Source organism: Arvicola amphibius, chromosome 10 (assembly GCF_903992535.2).
Source record: "Arvicola amphibius chromosome 10, mArvAmp1.2, whole genome shotgun sequence".
NCBI classification, from domain to species: Eukaryota; Metazoa; Chordata; class Mammalia; order Rodentia; family Cricetidae; genus Arvicola; species Arvicola amphibius.
Window position 1 is genome coordinate 63342288 of NC_052056.1, and position 15809 is coordinate 63358096.

General features: G+C 42.5%; 1 protein-coding gene across 1 annotated transcript in view; it reads left to right on the forward strand.

The window, feature by feature from the left end:
• Nucleotides 1–15809, forward strand: part of Lsg1 (large 60S subunit nuclear export GTPase 1) — a 30688-nt gene that overhangs the window by 5586 nt on the left and 9293 nt on the right. The window contains exons 3-7 of the mRNA XM_038346010.1: nt 3887–4007; nt 4583–4669; nt 5628–5714; nt 12976–13036; nt 14204–14368. Of these exons, the coding sequence (XP_038201938.1) occupies nt 3887–4007; nt 4583–4669; nt 5628–5714; nt 12976–13036; nt 14204–14368 (521 nt within the window). The remainder of the gene's footprint in view (nt 1–3886; nt 4008–4582; nt 4670–5627; nt 5715–12975; nt 13037–14203; nt 14369–15809) is intronic.

The following is a 15809-nucleotide window of genomic DNA, read 5'->3' on the forward strand; positions in this document are numbered from 1 at the left end:
TTTTCAGGCTCCCTCTCCTCAGCTGCCCAAGGAACTAACTGGGGGCGTCTCCCTGGAAACCTGGGAACCCCTCTAGGGTCAAGTCTCTTGACAACCCTCAGGTAGCTCCTTAAATTAAGATATATGCTTCCCTGCTCCCATATCCACCCTTCCTATATCCCAAGCACCCCATTCCTCCGAGCTCCCCCCGTTCTCCCCTTCACATTTTTCTCTCCCCATCTTCCCTTGGCCCAGTCTCGCCCAACCCTCAAGTTCCCAATTTTGCCTGGCGATCGTGTCTACTTCCAATATCCAGGAGGATTACTATATCTTTTTTTGGGAGTTCACCTTCTTATTATCTTCTCAAGGATCCCAAATTTATAGGCTCGATGTCCTTTAATTATGGCTAGAAACCGATTATGAGTGAGTACATCCCATGTTCATCTTTTTGGGTCTGGGTTACCTCACTCAGAATAGTGCTTTCTATTTCCATCCATTTGCCTGCAAAATTCAAGATGTCATTGTTTTTTACCGCTGAGTAGTATTCTAGCATGTCTATATTCCACAGTTTCTTCATCCATTCTTCCACTGAAGGGCATCTAGGTTGTTTCCAGGATCTGGCTATTACAAATAATGCTGCTATGAACATAGATGAGCATATGCTTTTGTTGTATGATTGGGCATCTCTTGGGTAGATTCCCAATAGTGGAATTGCTGGGTCCTGGGGTAGGTTGATCCCGAATTTCCTGAGAAACCGCCACACTGCTTTCCAAAGTGGTTGCACAAGTGTGCATTCCCACCAGCAATGGATGAGTGTACCCCTTACCCCACAACCTCTCCAGCAAAGGTTATTATTGGTGTTTTGGATTTTAGCCAATCTGACAGGTGTAAGATGATATCTCAAAGTTGTTTTGATTTGCATTTCCCTGATAGCTAGGGAGGTTGAGCATGACCTTAAGTGTCTTTTGGCCATTCGAACTTCTTCTGTTGAGAATTCTCTGTTCAGTTCAGCGCCCCATTTTTTAATTGGGTTAATTGGCATTTTACCGTCTAGTCTCTTGAGTTCCTTATATATTTTAGAGATCAGACCTTTGTCAGTTGCAGGGTTGGTGAAGATCTTTTCCCAGTCAGTAGGCTGCCTTTGTGTCTTAGTGACAATGTCCTTTGCTTTACAGAAGCTGCTCAACTTCAGGAGGTCCCATTTATTCAATGTTGCCCTTAATGTCTGTGTAGCTGGGGTTATGCGTAGGAAACGGTTCCCTGTGCCCATTTGTTGTAGAGTACTTCCATAAAGTACCTCCATAAAGCTGAATTTTTAAAAGGCTCTTAGTACCTTTTGCTAGACCATTTTATTGTGGTTTTAGGTGGGTGTGCGAGAAAGAATGAGAATGAAAGAATCATAGATTATGTTATATGGGTTGAAAACAGCACACACTTTTTAATTCCAGTTAGGAAAGTGGATCTCTCTGAGTTGGACCAGATTGTCTTCATAGTGAGTGCAGGACAGCCAGTGCTACACAGTGAGACCCTGTCCCTCTAAAAAGAAGATTATTGGGTTTGCAGGATGAGTTAGGAGCTGGAAGTGTGTCGCTTCTCTGTGAATGCTGAGTGGTTCTTCTCTGTGAACTAGCATGCTGCTTCTCCCCAAATGCTCTGAGGGGTTCTTCTTGTGTTCCTAGGCAGCAATTACTCAGAGACCTTGTTCATAAACACACTCCTGGCTCTTCCTCTGGAACCTCTGATTCAGCAAGTGAGGTCGAGACCAAAGAATTTCCATTTGTAACAAAAGCATAGAAAGTGTTGCAACTGACTGGGAAAGTGTGGAGCTGAATGCTCTATCAGCAGGGAGACCACTGCTCTGGTGTGGACAGGCTGAACTGTTGAGCAGCAGTTGAACAGATTAACTCCAGGTGTTAACATGAAGGATCTCCAAGGCCTACTGTCAGACGGAAAGACTAAGTTGTAGGGCAGTGTGTTTAGTGTGGGCCCATTCAAAATGCCTGAGCAGGCTGCAGATGTGGATAAAGTGGATGAAGCACTCCTGTCAACCCTCACACTGTGTGTTAGGTCCCCAGGACCCACATGTAGAAGGAGAAACCCTCCATCAAGCCGTCTTCTGACCTCTACCTGTATACCATACTCCCCACCCCCATGAATAAAAGTGTAAGGCGTATGTGACCAACCGGTGTATGCGTGTGAATTTTAGAAAAAGTGACTATGAAAACTACATGTTTAATTCAAGGGATTGAATTCCAGGACTTGGAGTGGCAGAGAGAAGGTAGGAGGTGGGTCAGAGGGAAGGTTTCCAGGGAGAGCTTCCTTTGCAATTGTGTGGTTAAAATTAAAACAGGTGACTAAGGGGGTGGGACGGTTTTTAGACTGGGGGAAGGTGAGACTAGAGTGAGGTTGGAAACAGCTGGAAAGGTCAGTTCCTGCCAGGGAAGGAGCACAATTTCCTCTGGGGTGGGACAAAGGGATTGAAGGTGGGACATCTGGGGACATGTGGAGCCATGGTACACATCTCTCAGCTTCCATTCTCTCTTCCTGAGGCTGATGACAAGGCTGTCCTCAGGAAAGGGAAGGGCAGAATAGTTGCCACTTAGGGACTGAGGAAGGTTAACCAAGAGCTAGAACGAGTTCCTCCTTTCTTCCATAAGAAGGCTGGGGTCTCAGCCTAACCATTGCCATGCCAGGTCACCATTTTATGGTGCCATTTCCTGTAGCAGTACACATCTCGTGACACATAGAAACAAAAACAGGTAAGTAGAGTTTAGGGTACAGTGGAATAAGGATGGATGTACAGTAAGTACTTCCAGTTAATCACTGAAAAAATTACCTTTCAATGATGCATAGCAGGCTGGGAGAAAGGCAGGAATCAAGGGGCTAAATAGGGGTGCAGTGGGCAGTCACCATTAGACGGAGAAGCTAACACCACAGAAGCAGCAGGTATGAGGAGTGGTTGATACTGAGAGTCTAGTGGGTTATCGGTAGTTTAGGCTACAGGACTGCAGGATCTTAGTGTTGCTGTGATGGTTTGAGAGGTCCTTGGTTTGCTGCAGTCCTTGCTCAAGTGAAGGGCATTGTTGTTGAAGATGTTAGCTTTGAAATAGAGACTTCGCTTGCCACTTCAGGAGGAAGCGTGGCTGCCTTCTCAGGTTCTCTTCTCATGGAGTCAGGTGTTGGCTGAGTGGTGAGCAGCCCACATGTTAGAGCCCTAGAGCATGCATCTCTCTATTAGTAGTTCACACGGGATCTCCTGCTTTGTTGGGTTTTTTTTTTATGTGATATAGTCACTAATGGTGACCATTAATATGTATCTTGTATAAATTACAGCCATAGTAGTTTGTTTGTTCTAATGCAATATCTTTTGCTAAATCTTTGCCTCTACTCCTGTTAGCTTAAAACTATTCTGCATAGGTAAAACGGGGAAACTGTTATACTGAATCTTTATAACCCTTTCCCATTGTTACTGTTCTATTTCCATGAAGTCCGTTCACTACATAGACTCTTATAGTACCCAAAGAAGTCAGCTTTTGGGGAGTTTTAGTGAGGTAGTAAAGATCTCTTTTTCTTGTAAAGTTATCTGTGTATTAATTTAGAAATTAACCTAAGAAAGCTTAAGTTCTGTTTTAGGGAGTGGTTAGTATTCAAGTATCAAAATGATCAGCATTCAGTATTTTAAATTACCTTTTTTGGATTTTGAGTCAGAATCTCATGTATCCCAGACTAGCCTCAAACTCAGTTTGAATTCCTGAACTGGTCCTCCTGCCCCCACTCACAAGTGCTGGAATCACAAATGTGTACCACTCCTCCCCGTCATCCACTAGGCAGGCACTGCAGCAACTGAGGTGCACCCTCAGCCTCTGAGCTGTGTCTTAACTAAAACGCTTTTCTTTTCTGCGAACAGAGAAGCTTAATATCAAGTTTGTGCTCCCTGAGGCTAGAACTGGACTGCTGTCTTTTGAGGAGAGCCAGAGAATTAAGAAACTCCATGAAGAAAACAGACAGTTCTTGTGTATACCGAGGAGGTAAGTTGAACAAGAGTTTAGATCATTAGAAGACATAGGATGGGCTAGGTAGTGGTGGCTCACGCCTTTCATCCTAGCACTTGGGAGGCAGAGACAGGCAGCTCTCCTAGTTTGAGGCCAGCCTGATCTACAGAGTGAGTTCCAGGACAGCCAGAGCTACAGAGAGAAACCCTGTCTCAACACCCCCGTCCCCTGAAAAAAGTTGACATAGAATGGGCCTGCAGAGATGGCTCAGTGGTTATGAGCTGACTGTTCTTCTAAAGGACCAGACTCAATTCCCAGCACCCATATGGCAGCCCACAGCTTTCTATAATTCCAGTTCTGGGGCATGTGATACCCTCTTCTAGCCCCCTCAAGCACGGCACCAGGCACACACACGGCGCACAGACATACATGCAGGCAAAAACAATCATACACATAAAATAATTTATTTTTTTAAAAAAAGAAGACATAACTGAATATGTTCTTAGTTGTTCATAATTTCCCTGCTTCCTTCTTAACTGCCATTTATATCTAAATTCTCTTTTTATTTTGGTATTATATATAAAATTTCTTCCTTTCTGTGATTATTTCAGACCAAATTGGGACAGAAAAACTAGCCCAGAAGAACTGAAACAGGCAGAGAAAGATAACTTCCTAAAATGGAGACGCCAGCTTGTTCGGTGAGCATTGGACTCTGAAGATTTGCCTGGAAACCCTGGGTGTGGGCATTTTAGCTTGCATTGCCATTTGCCTCCTGAAATTTTGATTCTTTTAAAAGGGAAATATTGGGGCTAGTGAGATAACTCAGCAGGTAGAAGCATATGCCAAGCTTGATGATCTGAGTTCAGTTCTCAGGACCCATATGGTGGAAGGAAAGAATCAACTCCCTCAAGTTGTCTGTTGACCTCTAAACATGCACACAAAATAAATAAATAAAATGCACTTTTGGGTGGGGAAAGGGTGGTAGTGTCTATTACAAGTGGATTTTGGTGTGTATATAGACAGCATTGCTGGGTGCAGGGGCAGCTGTGCACAAAGGTACTTAGTGGTTATTCTGCTCCATTCCTAGTCTTTTCTTATTATTTTATGTGTTTGTGTTTGCCTGAGTGTGTGTATGCACCAAGTGCATACATTGCCAGCAGAGGTCAGAAGAGGGCATCCGATCCCCTGGAACTGGCAGCTGTGAGCTGCCATGCGCATGTTCTGCAGGAGCAGCTGGTGCTCTTAACTCCTGAGCCATCTGTCTGGGCCCTCTTAGGGGTCCTCTGAGCATTCTTCCGTGAGAGTTGTGGGCGAGAACCTTTTGCGGTATAAGGATATAATTTGGATTTGGTGGAATTCTTGTATTGACTTAAAAATAAATACATTAAAATGATTGGACAGAGCCTGGTGTAGGCCTGCAATCCCAGGCCCTTCCTAGGCTACAAAAAAAAAGTAAAAGGAGGGCTGGGGTGTGGCTGAGTGGTGGAGCACTTGGTTGGCATGTGCAGACCTTAGGTGTAATCCCCAGTATCATAAACAGCATAATATTTGCAGTATTTGTATATGTGTCTTTTTAATGTAATGAATTTGAGTGTTTATAATTCTTTAAAACTATTATGATCAGATAGAGATGTGACCTTCTTATTCTAAAGCCAGGCTAGAAGAGGAACAAAAGTTGATATTGACTCCCTTTGAACGAAACTTGGACTTCTGGCGCCAGCTCTGGAGGGTCATTGAGAGAAGGTGAGTAATGTTTTCCGTGTTTAATGAAGACATCACAGTGATGTGACTGAGCCCAGTGTTGACATGTGCTCCTGGCTCCGGATCCAGCAGGAGCGAGATTAAGTTACACAATGGGCTGTTGAGAACTATGAAAACCAGACAGTGGCCCTGGCTAAACTATAAACAATCACAAAACTAAACCAAAAGCCTAAATCTAGGAAAGAGAAGTGTTTATAGGCTGGGGTGGAGCTAAGAGAAGGAGAGAGAACATGATCAGAATGCATTATATGCATGGATGGAATTTTCAGAGAAATTCATTTTAAAACATTAAAAACTGGGGCCTAGGGCTGGCTGGAGAGATGGCTCAGAGTTAAGAGCATTGCCTGCTCTTCCAAAGTTCAATTCCCAGCAACCACATGGTGGTTCACAACCATCTGTAATGGGGTCTGGTGCCCTCTCTGGCCTGCAGACATACACACAGACAGAATATTGTATACATAATAAATAAATAAATATTAAAAAAAAAACTGGGGCCTAGAGAGATGGCTCAGTGGTTAAGAATGCTGACTGCTCTTCCAGAGGATCTGGGTTCAATTTCCAGCACCTATATTATTGTAGCTCCAGCTCCAGTTCCAGGGGACCTGATACCCATGGCAAAACACCAATGCATATAGAAAATAAAAATATAAATTTAAAAAGTTTAAAAACTGAAAATATAGGGCTGGAGTGATAACTGAGCAGTTAGAAGCTCTTGCTGCTTAAGGTTTGGTTCCTAACACTCACATTAGATCACTCACAACTACTTGTAACTCCAGTTCCAGGAGTCTGGCCTCAACGGGCACCTGCATACACTCACATAGACACATACACACAGTTTAACACACACGTCTTTTTTTTTAAAAGAAACCTGAAAGCTGGGCAATGATGGTGCATGCCTTTAATCTCAGCACTCAAGAGGCAGAGGCAGGCCTGGTCTATAAGACCTAGATCCAGAACAGGCTCCAAAGCTACAGAGAAACCCTGTCTCGAAAAACCAAACAACAACAACAACAAAACTGAAAATAAAATATTATATTTCATTTAAATTGTAGTGACTTTTTTAGGTCTGAGGAAGTAATTGAGTTTTAGAATACTTACCTAGGTGTGTAAGATCCTAAGATCATTCTTTAGTGCCAGGTGAGGTGGGTGTGTACAGTTATTGGATGAGTACATTTGACAAGTGTGTAAGAATAGTAATAGTGCTGGCAAGATGGTTCAACACTTAGGAGCACTTGTTGGACTTACAGAAGACCTGGGTTCAGTTCCGAGCACCACATGGCAGCTCACAACTGTCTCTAACTCCAATTCCAGTGGAGCCAGCACCCTCTCCTGGCCTTCAAAGCAGCACACATAAAATAAGTCTTAAAATAAGTAAATAATAAATGTTTGTAATGAGGTGAATTCTGGAGCACCTGTGGTTACTTCAGCAAATATGTGTTGAGTTCCTCCTGGTAATATGGAAAACAGGCACCAAAAAGTGCAGCTTCAGAAGTGTGTGCTGTGAGGGAGACTGCTCGGCCAAGCTCCACGGCCTAGCTCCAGGGATGTGTGGAGGAGTGAAATGCAGGCCTTAAGCTCAGCACGTGGCACCTAGTGAGAGACCAGGGCAGTGTGATTGGAGAGAGAGGGGAGAGGGCGTGATTGCTCAGGATTGAGGACAACCAAGGTGTGGTTTTATTTTTGTTTGGAGACAGGTGTAATCCTGGCTCTCCTGGAACTCATTTTGTAGACCAGGCTAGCCTCAACTTCAGAGATCTGCCTGCCTCTGCCTCCTGAGTGCTGGGATTAAAGTCGTGCGCCACCACACCCAACCCAAGTGACTTTTTAAATTTTTTTGTTGTTATTGTTGTTCATTTGTTTGTTTTTTGATGAGTTGGGGTAGAAGGAAGACTCATTCCTTTCCACATGCCACCAAGGAGAATTCCTGAATTATCATTCTCTATTTCTCCTCTTCTTATATACGTTTTTCCTCAAAGAGTTTCTGAATTACTTTCAAGGATTTAGTAAGAGACATTCGGGTTGTGTTTATAAAATATACCTAGGAAGAACAGTCAGAAACAGGTTTATTTAATTAAGATTTAAATTTAACTTGTAAAAAAATGCATTTCCTTTTATGATATTGAAAACCTTCAAGAGTTAGATAGTGATGGTAGCAGAGCTTTGTAAATATTAAAACCATGAGAAGGGGCGAGTGGTGCCTCAGCTAAACCTTCAAGAGTTAGATAGTGATGGTAGCAGAGCTTTGTAAATATTAAAACCATGAGAAGGGGCGAGTGGTGCCTCAGCTTTTTAAAGCCGCTGCACCTCCCAGTGGCAGAGGTTTGCTGCTGGTGGCCGGGTGTGCATAAGCTCTTCTTAAGTCTTAGGCTCTGCTGAGCTTGGAGATTCTGTACCCTTCCCATGGGGAGCTTTGGCTGTGCGGAATGGACTTGCGTCCTTCAGAGCTTCCGCAGCAGTTGAGGGGAGTGTGTGTTTATTTCCAAAGAGAGGGGGGCACAGATCTGCACTGTTGGCCTTGACAGAAAACACCGTCCACAGGCTTCCCTGTAGTTCAGACTGTCTTTCCTCCTAGTTTATTTTGCTGTTTATCCTGGCTTCTGCTGTTTACGTATGAGGCTTCCTGAAATGACTGGCATTTTTTATCCATTCATATTTAAGAATGAAGTATTACAAAGCTGTTTAGATATAGTTTGCTTAGTGGTGAACCTCTCTGTAGAGAAACTAGGCAGGGAATTAGTTATATTTGTGTGGAATACTCAAAGATCTTTCCTTAGTGCCTGTCAGGGTTTTTTGTTGTATTTTTTTACATTTATTATATTGTGCATGTGTGCCACATGCATGTATGGTCAGAGATCAACTTCAGGAAGTTGGTTCTCTCCTTCCATCATGTGGGACCTAGAGGATTGAAACTGTGTACTCAGGTTTGATGGCAAATACCTTTACTAATTGAAACCTGTGTGTTTCTTAAAGTTAAAAAAAGAAAGAAAAGGAAAAAGGAATGAAAATGAAAACACAGCATACCCAAATCTATGGCAAAAGCCAGTTCTAAGTGCCTACATTAAGGAATTGGGGAAGGAGAACACGTGGTATTCGAATATCTTTAATCCCAGCTCTCCAGAGGCAGAGGCAGAGGCAGCTGGATATCTTGAGTTCATGAATTCAAGACCAGCCTGGTCTACACAGTGAGCTCCAGGTCAACCACAGCTACAGCATGAGACCCTGTCTCAAAAAAAAACAAAACAAAACTGAGTAGGGGTCTAAGACTGTATTTCTGTTGAGAAGAGTGCTTGCCTATCGTGTACAGACTCCTGGCTTTGATCCTCAACACTATATAACTGAACTTGGTGTCTTAGCCAGTGTTCTATTGCTGTGAGGAGACACCATAACCATGGCAACTCTTGTAAAAGAAAGCATTTAATTGGGGCTTGCTTATAGTTTCATTGGTTTGGTTCATCATCATGGTGAGGAACATGGTGGCACACAGGCAGCTAGAGAAATAGCTGATAGTTCTACATCTAGACTCACATGCATCCAGGAGAGACACCAGGATTGGCTTGGGCTTTAGAAAAGCCAAAGCCAACCCACAGTGACACTTCCTCCAACTAGGCCACTCACTCTAACAAGACCACAGCCTAGCCCTTCTAAAGTGGCGCCACTCCCTGATAGCCACGCACTCAAGTCCATGAGCCTGTGGGGGCTGTTCTTACTCACACCACCACAGCATGGTACTGCCTGTAATCTTGTTGTTGTTGTTGTTTTTATTTTGGGGGTTTTGTTTTTTCGAGACAGGGTTTCTCCATGTAATGTAGCCTTGGGTGTCCTGGAATTCACTTTGTAGGCCATGCTATCCTCAAACTCAACAGAGATCCGCCTGCCTCTGCCTCCCAAGTGCTAAGATTAAAGGTGTGCACCACCACTGCCCTACCTGCCTATAATCTTGGTGCTCAAAAGATAGAATCGGGAAGGAGAGAAGTAGTTTCAAAAGTGTCCTTCTCACCTTCATATGTGTTCTGTGGAACACACCCACTTACATAAACACACATAAAATACATACTTTAAAAATCTTAAATTTTGCTTACTTGTTTTGAGAGAGGGTCTTTCTCTGCATAGCCCCGGCTGGCCTGGAGCTCAATGCTGTGGACCATACTGGACTTGAAGTCACAGAGCTCTTCCTGTCTCGGTCTCCCAAACACTGGAATTAAAGACTTGTGCAACATAGCTATGGCACCTTCAAGTCCTACCTCAAAAGACGAAAAAAAAATCAAATAGCTTAAAGATACACTTCACAGAGTTGAGAAAACAAGATCAAACCAAACCCAAAATCAGTAGATGAAAAGAAATAATTAAAGTCAGGGCCAAAATTAATGAAATGGAATCAATGAAATAAAGAGTTGATTCTTTTAAAAAAATGGTAAAGATGTACAAGTTCTTTGCCAATGAAAGAGAAGACTCACCAGTAATTAGAGGCAAAGGGGGAGCCATTATGACAGATAGCAATGAAATTTAGAAAATTGTTAGAACATACCTTAAAACATACACTGCACCAAACTGGAAAAATCTTTTTTTAAAAAAAAAAATTTCCAGGATGGTGTGGCAGAGTGGAGCAGGCATCTTCACGGCACTTTGTCTAATCCCTCCTCTCACGTGCATTCCCTCTCTTCCCCATCTGGTCCGTGCCCGAGTCTCAGTTGAAGACCTCTCAGGTTTATCTGTCCGCAGTAAAGAATGCTGTTGGGTGGCTGAGCTGGAACCCGAACCAATCTGAAAACCTGTTCAGGCTCCTTACATTCTGTGCTCAACTCTTCCTTCACTATGACATAAACAGCCTTACTTCTCACTGATTAGACATTTCTGGTGGCTGTCATTCTTGTTCTTTAATGAGGGTCTTGTAGGTTGTAAGGGGCGGGGGGGGGGGGAGGCAAAAGCAACCATGTATATCCAGTCCTCCAAGACTAACAAGTTGTACTGTAGTTACTTTTTATGCCCCTAAGTTAGCATCTGGGTTTTCCCAAGAGAGCCTGTACGTGTTAAAAATTGGAGGTTCAGTTTGGGTATAGTGTTACTTGCTGAACTATTACTGTATTTCCTTTTTAAATTTTTTCATTACGTTTAACTACTTATGAGTATGCATGTGGTGGGGACAGACATCGACTACCATGGCACACTTGTGGAAATCAGAGAATTGTGAGAATTGGTTTTATCCTGTACCATATGGGTCAACGTTATCAGTTTATCACACAACAACAAGCACTTTTACCAGCTGAGACATCTTACCAACCCATTCCTTAATATACCAGTATGTTTTAGTCACACAGTATGGTTGGTATCACATAGAAATAGACCTGAATTATCTAGAAATATTAGTGAAGTGACTGCTGCCACATCATTAATAGGAAATATTTTATTGATGTCTTCCCTATGGCAGATGTCTCCTGTTTGCTAACAGTCTGACTAAGCCATCTGTCTCTTTAATTTCAACAGCAGTTATCAAAAAAGATTTGATACATAACACGGAGGAAATGCAGGAAAGTGGCTGAGGCTCGGGCAAAGAACATTCTGTTCCAGTGAGGCGTTTCTCTTGTACTGCTGCCAAATGCCTCCCGCAGGCTAGCCTGGAGTGCCCTCTTGAGATTGGAAGCTGTTTATCCCTCTCTGTGTTGGTAGATAGAGCTAGTGTTTTGTTTGTCTTGTGGTTTAGGCTTATTTTTTGCAATCATTTAGCTTAATGTGGTTTTGAAAGTGAGGTTCACCCTGAGGGAGATACTGAAAGAGCTTAATTAGAGAAGTTTAAAACAGTTTGTTAAAAATTAGCAAATCTAAGCCAGTACGTGCCTTTAATCTCATAGTTGTAGGTAAGCACAACATAGTGAATTCTGCTTATAGAGTAAGACCTTTTTCTCAAAAAACAAAGTTGGCTGACCAAATTAGAATTTAGTGAGAGCTTTATAGAGGCATTGCATTTGCAAATTAATCTCTTTCCAGTGGTAGCCACATGCCCTGACCATGTTCCTAGGCGCAGAGGCTGAAGGAAGGGAGGGGCCTCTGAGAGATAGGAAGTAAATGTTCTAAGGAGGAAAATGCTGCAGTGTGCAGCATGCTGGCCTGTGTGTCCCTTCTGCATCTGGCTGAACTGGAGAGGCTTGCTGTCAGCTGGAGAAAGCTGTCTTACTGTCACATCTTACATGTAGACTCGACATCCATGCTTCGCTGTGGTACCTTAAGCTGACGCTTAGTTGTATAAACATATCTGCCGAACCTGTGGGTGATCACTGACTAGGTATGCGCTCTCCTCTTTGGCAACCTTGGATTTAAATACGATACTGGCTTATAATGGGAGCTGGCAACAAGTGATGAGTGTGAATTCAGATCAGATTGAATACTTTGTAAACTTCACCTTGAAGTAGTTAGGATGCTCTTATCTGACCCAGAGTTACTAAAAGAAGTAGTAGAAGGTTAGCAATGAAATGTCATCGAGTCCTCTAAGCCAATCTAGAACAGTAGAATGTTAAAGAGCATGACCTCTGGTCCAGACTGCCTGGGTAACCATTCTGGCTTCATTGCTTATTAGCTGATTTTGGGCAGATTATATAATTATAATACACGTTATAAAAACTGGAAATAATATGCCTTAAGGAATTAGTATGTCAACTGCTTAATGTATGGAAAGTATTTCCTATTATTACATTAATATATGGCAGTGGTTCCTTTTTTAATGCTTTTCTAATTTGAGAATGTCATACATGCAATTTTTTTGATAAGCCACTGAGTCCAGTTTGTGCTTCCTATATACTCATGGTTATGAGGGCCTCCACTGGAGCAAAGTGGGGTCCTAAAGAAAACTGAGCCTCCAGAAGCCTTCAGATGCCATTAGTCCCTTGGCTACAGGAAGAGTTCCTCAGCCCCCGTCCTACTCTAAGCAGAAATGGTGACCGGCTTGATCTTGCTCAGGTCTTGTGCAGGCAGCCATGCTGCCGAGTTCATGGTGTACTGGTCCTGCTGTATCTAGAAGACACGGCTTCACCCTGGTTCTCAGCTTCTGGCTCTTACAATCTTTCTGTCCCCTCTTCCTCAAGGGTCCCTGAACATTGAGGGAAGGAAATGGGATATATGGGAAATGTCTGAGTATTCCACAGACACCTAGTCTCTGTGCTTTAACCTGTTGTGAGTTTCTGTGCTAAGCACTGTGTCCGTCAGTGGTCGCTTTTACTTTACAGTAACTAGATTGTCTCACTTTTCCCCTCAGTGATATTGTGGTCCAGATAGTAGATGCTCGAAACCCACTCCTGTTTAGATGTGAGGATTTGGTAAGTAAAGTTTGACTTAGATCCTTGGAACAGTAAAGAAAGGAAAGATTTCCTCACAGCAATAACTGAGCAAGCCTTCTGTCTTCTCTGTGCGAGGTCAGAGGTCTGCTCCAGCACTTGTTTTCCTCTGTAGAGAGCAGAGGTTTGCCTGTGTGTTGTAGCTGCTGGGCTGGAAGGTACTTTATTGCTAGTCATTTGCTGGTTACTTGTTTTCAGGAGACAGCAGTCAGGATGGCATATTGCTTTCTTTTAAAGATATTCCAATCACTTTTTAATGCATCACATTAAGTACTTTCTTTTCACATATTGTTACACCTATGCTATCTTACAAGTGAACTAAGCTTATAAAATACAAAGTAGTACTAAGGCATAAGGATCACTTAAAATGATGTGATGCATGAACCCATGAAATGCCTTTCATATGTGATGTGCATATTTTCATTAGAACAACTGTAGTGGTTTCTCTAAACTCATGAGTAACAGAAATCGTAATGATTCTTTTAAAGTTCTTTTCAGAGCTCACAAAAAGGATCAATTAGTAGAATGTATCAAAATTTCTAATATTTAAGTTAGAAAGTGATTTCTAAGGACCTCCTTTAAGGTGGCTCAGCAGGTTTCATCAGCACTTGCTACACAAACCTGATGACCTAAGTTTGACCCCTTTTGAAACCGTGTAAAGTGGGACCAATAGAACTGACTCCTAGTTCTCCTCTGACCTCCACATATATGCTGTGTCATATGTGTGCATGTACACACACATTGTGCACACACGATAATAAATAATTTGTTAAGGAAAGTGATTTAAGCCCGGTGTTGGTAGCAGTGTTGCACGCCTTCAATCCCAGCACTTGGGAGCAAGAGGCAGGTGGATCTCTGTGAGTTCAAGGCCAGCCTGCCTCCAGAGCAAGTTCTAGGGCAGCTGGGGCTACACAGAGAAACCCTGTCTTAAAAACCCAAAATAGAGGGGGGAGGGGGAGGAAAATGGGAGGAGGGGAGGAGGTGGAAATTTTTAATTAAAAATAAATAAATTAAAAAAAGAAAACCCAAAATAGAGAGTAATTTAAAGTAGGGGAGGTCATAAAAACGTGAATGGGGAATCTCCAGTGTAATTAACCCAGTGTTAGTCTCACTTGTTTGAACAGACTGAAAATGCCTTTGTCTTTACAGGAATGTTATGTGAAGGAGATAGATACCGCTAAGGAGAATGTTATCCTGATAAACAAGGCAGACTTGCTGACTGCTGAACAGCGCCTTGCCTGGGCCTCACACTTTGAAAAAGAAGGTGTGAAAGTTATTTTCTGGTCAGCTTTGGGAGAAACCCTTCACTCTAAGGTAACAGGGACTGGGGGCCTTTCTCAAGGTGGATTTAAGGAATTACTTTGATTTGATTAATGTGCTTTGTTTATATTGGCAGTTTGTAAGAGTTACTTTTATATGGGGAGTTCCCTCCCCCAGTGCTGTGTTTGTAGGACAGACTATAGAAAATACTTAGAATCTTTAATCAAATCATACCGATACTTTGTGGTTTTGGATAATTGGAGATGCCCAGTGTCACTTGTGGAACTGTAAAGAAGTTTCATAGTGGTTTTGTATTTGCTTATCTTAAGAGAAACTTCTCAGTATACACTGTACAGCTAAAGGATGTGGTAGCTTGTCATGGTTTATCAGGGTCTGAGTTTGGTTTTAAGACAAACTCAACTTGAATTAAGATATGTTATGCTATTTCTTTTACCTTTAATCCAGATTTTACTAAAACAGCTTTAGAAATTAGTCATAGGATCTTTGATATTTAGAAGACATTTAGAAGTAATATTCCCCTTCTTTTATCTCTATCAGTCATCTTTTGACTTTTTGATGGTTATGTAGGTGCTCTGCAGGCTGGGCATTGTAGAGAACACCTTCAGTCCCAGCATAGTCAGAAGTATCTCTCTGAGTTTGAAATTATCCTGATCTACGGAGAGTCCCGTGACAGCCAGGACTACACAAGAAGACCCTGTCTCCCCCCCCTCCGGCCAAAAAGTAGATTCTGTGAATATAACACTTTTTCCTAAATGAGCTCATAATTTACTGAGCTCCAAGCTCCAACTGAAAGAAGAAATTCCTTCCTCTGCTTCTTGTCAGATGGTCATGTTATCTCCCACTGACTGTTTTGGGCTAAGGCTGTAACTCCGTAAAAGTGTCTGCCAAGCATGCAGAAAGAAGGCTCCAGTCTCTAACACTAGCAATGACAACAGCCTTAAGACCATGCAACATATTCCTTTTTCATCTTTGGATGAAAGACTTTGGAAAGTTCTTCCTTTCTGAAGCTAAGTTAGCTCCCTAATCTTTGATCTGAGAATTTATTCTGTTTCTGCCTGGTTCCTTCCTATACATTTTTCCCTTCCGATAATCTCATACACATTATATTTTGGACTTGCATCTTGGGACTACCACTAAAATTGATGGAACCTAATTGAACATATTTATTCCATGTGTTGTCTACTAGGACATATGTGGATAGATTCTAGAGCTGGGAAGAAAGCTCAGTGAGTAAAGTACTTGCCTTTAAGGGCGCACGCCTTTAATCCCAGCACTGGGGGCAGAGGCAGGCAAACCTTGGTGGGTTCAAGCCCAGCCTGGTCTACATAGTAAGACCCTGTATCTATTAGTAGTAGCAGCAGTAGTAGTAGTAATAATAGCCAATCTAAAATGAAATTTTGCTATTCCAGGGTTTAATACACAAGCGTCTGCTCCGTAGTACTTTTTGAATTGTTCAAACAATTATAAAAGCAAA